The sequence below is a fragment of the Asparagus officinalis genome, unplaced genomic scaffold, assembly GCF_001876935.1.
Source record: "Asparagus officinalis unplaced genomic scaffold, Aspof.V1 AsparagusV1_Un4414, whole genome shotgun sequence".
NCBI lineage: Eukaryota > Viridiplantae > Streptophyta > Magnoliopsida > Asparagales > Asparagaceae > Asparagus > Asparagus officinalis.
The window spans coordinates 129-1,069 of NW_017976673.1; the positions used below are offsets into that span (position 1 = coordinate 129).

Sequence of the window (941 nt, forward strand, 5' to 3'; positions counted from 1 at the left end):
AAAATTTACAATAATACCCTTCTAACTAACTAATTATTTTTAGATATTCAACTTAAAATCAACATAAGTTTATTTCTACTAATTATTTTTAAATAAAAAATTTACAGTTGGAAATGTTTTGTCGATACCTTCAAAATTAGACTAATATTAAATAATATTAATTAAAATATAAAATTTCAAGAACCAAGTAATTAAAATTGAAAAAGTCATTATTTTATTAGTAAAAAAAATTACATAGCTTCATTTCCATGTCTTTCCCACAAATGTTCAATCAATGCATTTCGAAGTGCAAAATGAGCTTCTTTGTTTTTCAACCTCTTATGTCGAGCAAGAAACCGTTGGAATCGTTCAGTTTCCGTTATCTCCATATTTTCAGCATTCGGAATTGATTGTGGAGTTGAAATGACAACATCTTCTTGCTCGTCGCGTTCATCTTCGACAATCATATTGTGCATTATAATACAAGCAGTCATGATATCATGCAGAGTTCGTTTATCCCAAAAACGGGCTGGCCCCTTGATGATAGCAAATCGTGATTGGAGAACACCGAATGCCCGCTCAACATCTTTTCGACATGCTTCTTGCATCATTGCAAAATATTGTTTCTTTTTATCATCGGAATTAGAAATGGTTTGAACAAGTGTTGGCCATTTCGGATATATGCCATCGGCCAAATAATAACCGACATCATAATTTTTTCCTTGAATTGTGTAATGAGCAGGAGGAGTAATACCTTGTGATAGATTGTCGAACAAATTAGACGACTGCAATACATTAATATCGTTATTGGATCCTGGTAAGCCAAAGTATGCATGTCATATCCATAGATCATATGATGCTACTGCCTCAAGAATAATGGTTGGACCTCCATAACGACCTGAGTATTGTCCTGCCCATGCTGTTGGACAATTTTTCCATTGCCAATGCATACAGTCTAGACT

The 941-nt window shown here is 33.4% G+C and overlaps 1 protein-coding gene across 1 annotated transcript; it reads right to left on the minus strand.

The window, feature by feature from the left end:
* Positions 1-230: 230 nt before the first annotated feature.
* LOC109828711 lies at positions 231-793 on the minus strand (the record flags this gene model as incomplete). The annotated part of the gene is made up of 1 exon (XM_020395648.1): positions 231-793. A coding segment is annotated over one exon (563 nt), but the record flags the coding sequence as incomplete, so codon positions are not given.
* Between the last annotated feature and the right edge of the window lie 148 nt (positions 794-941).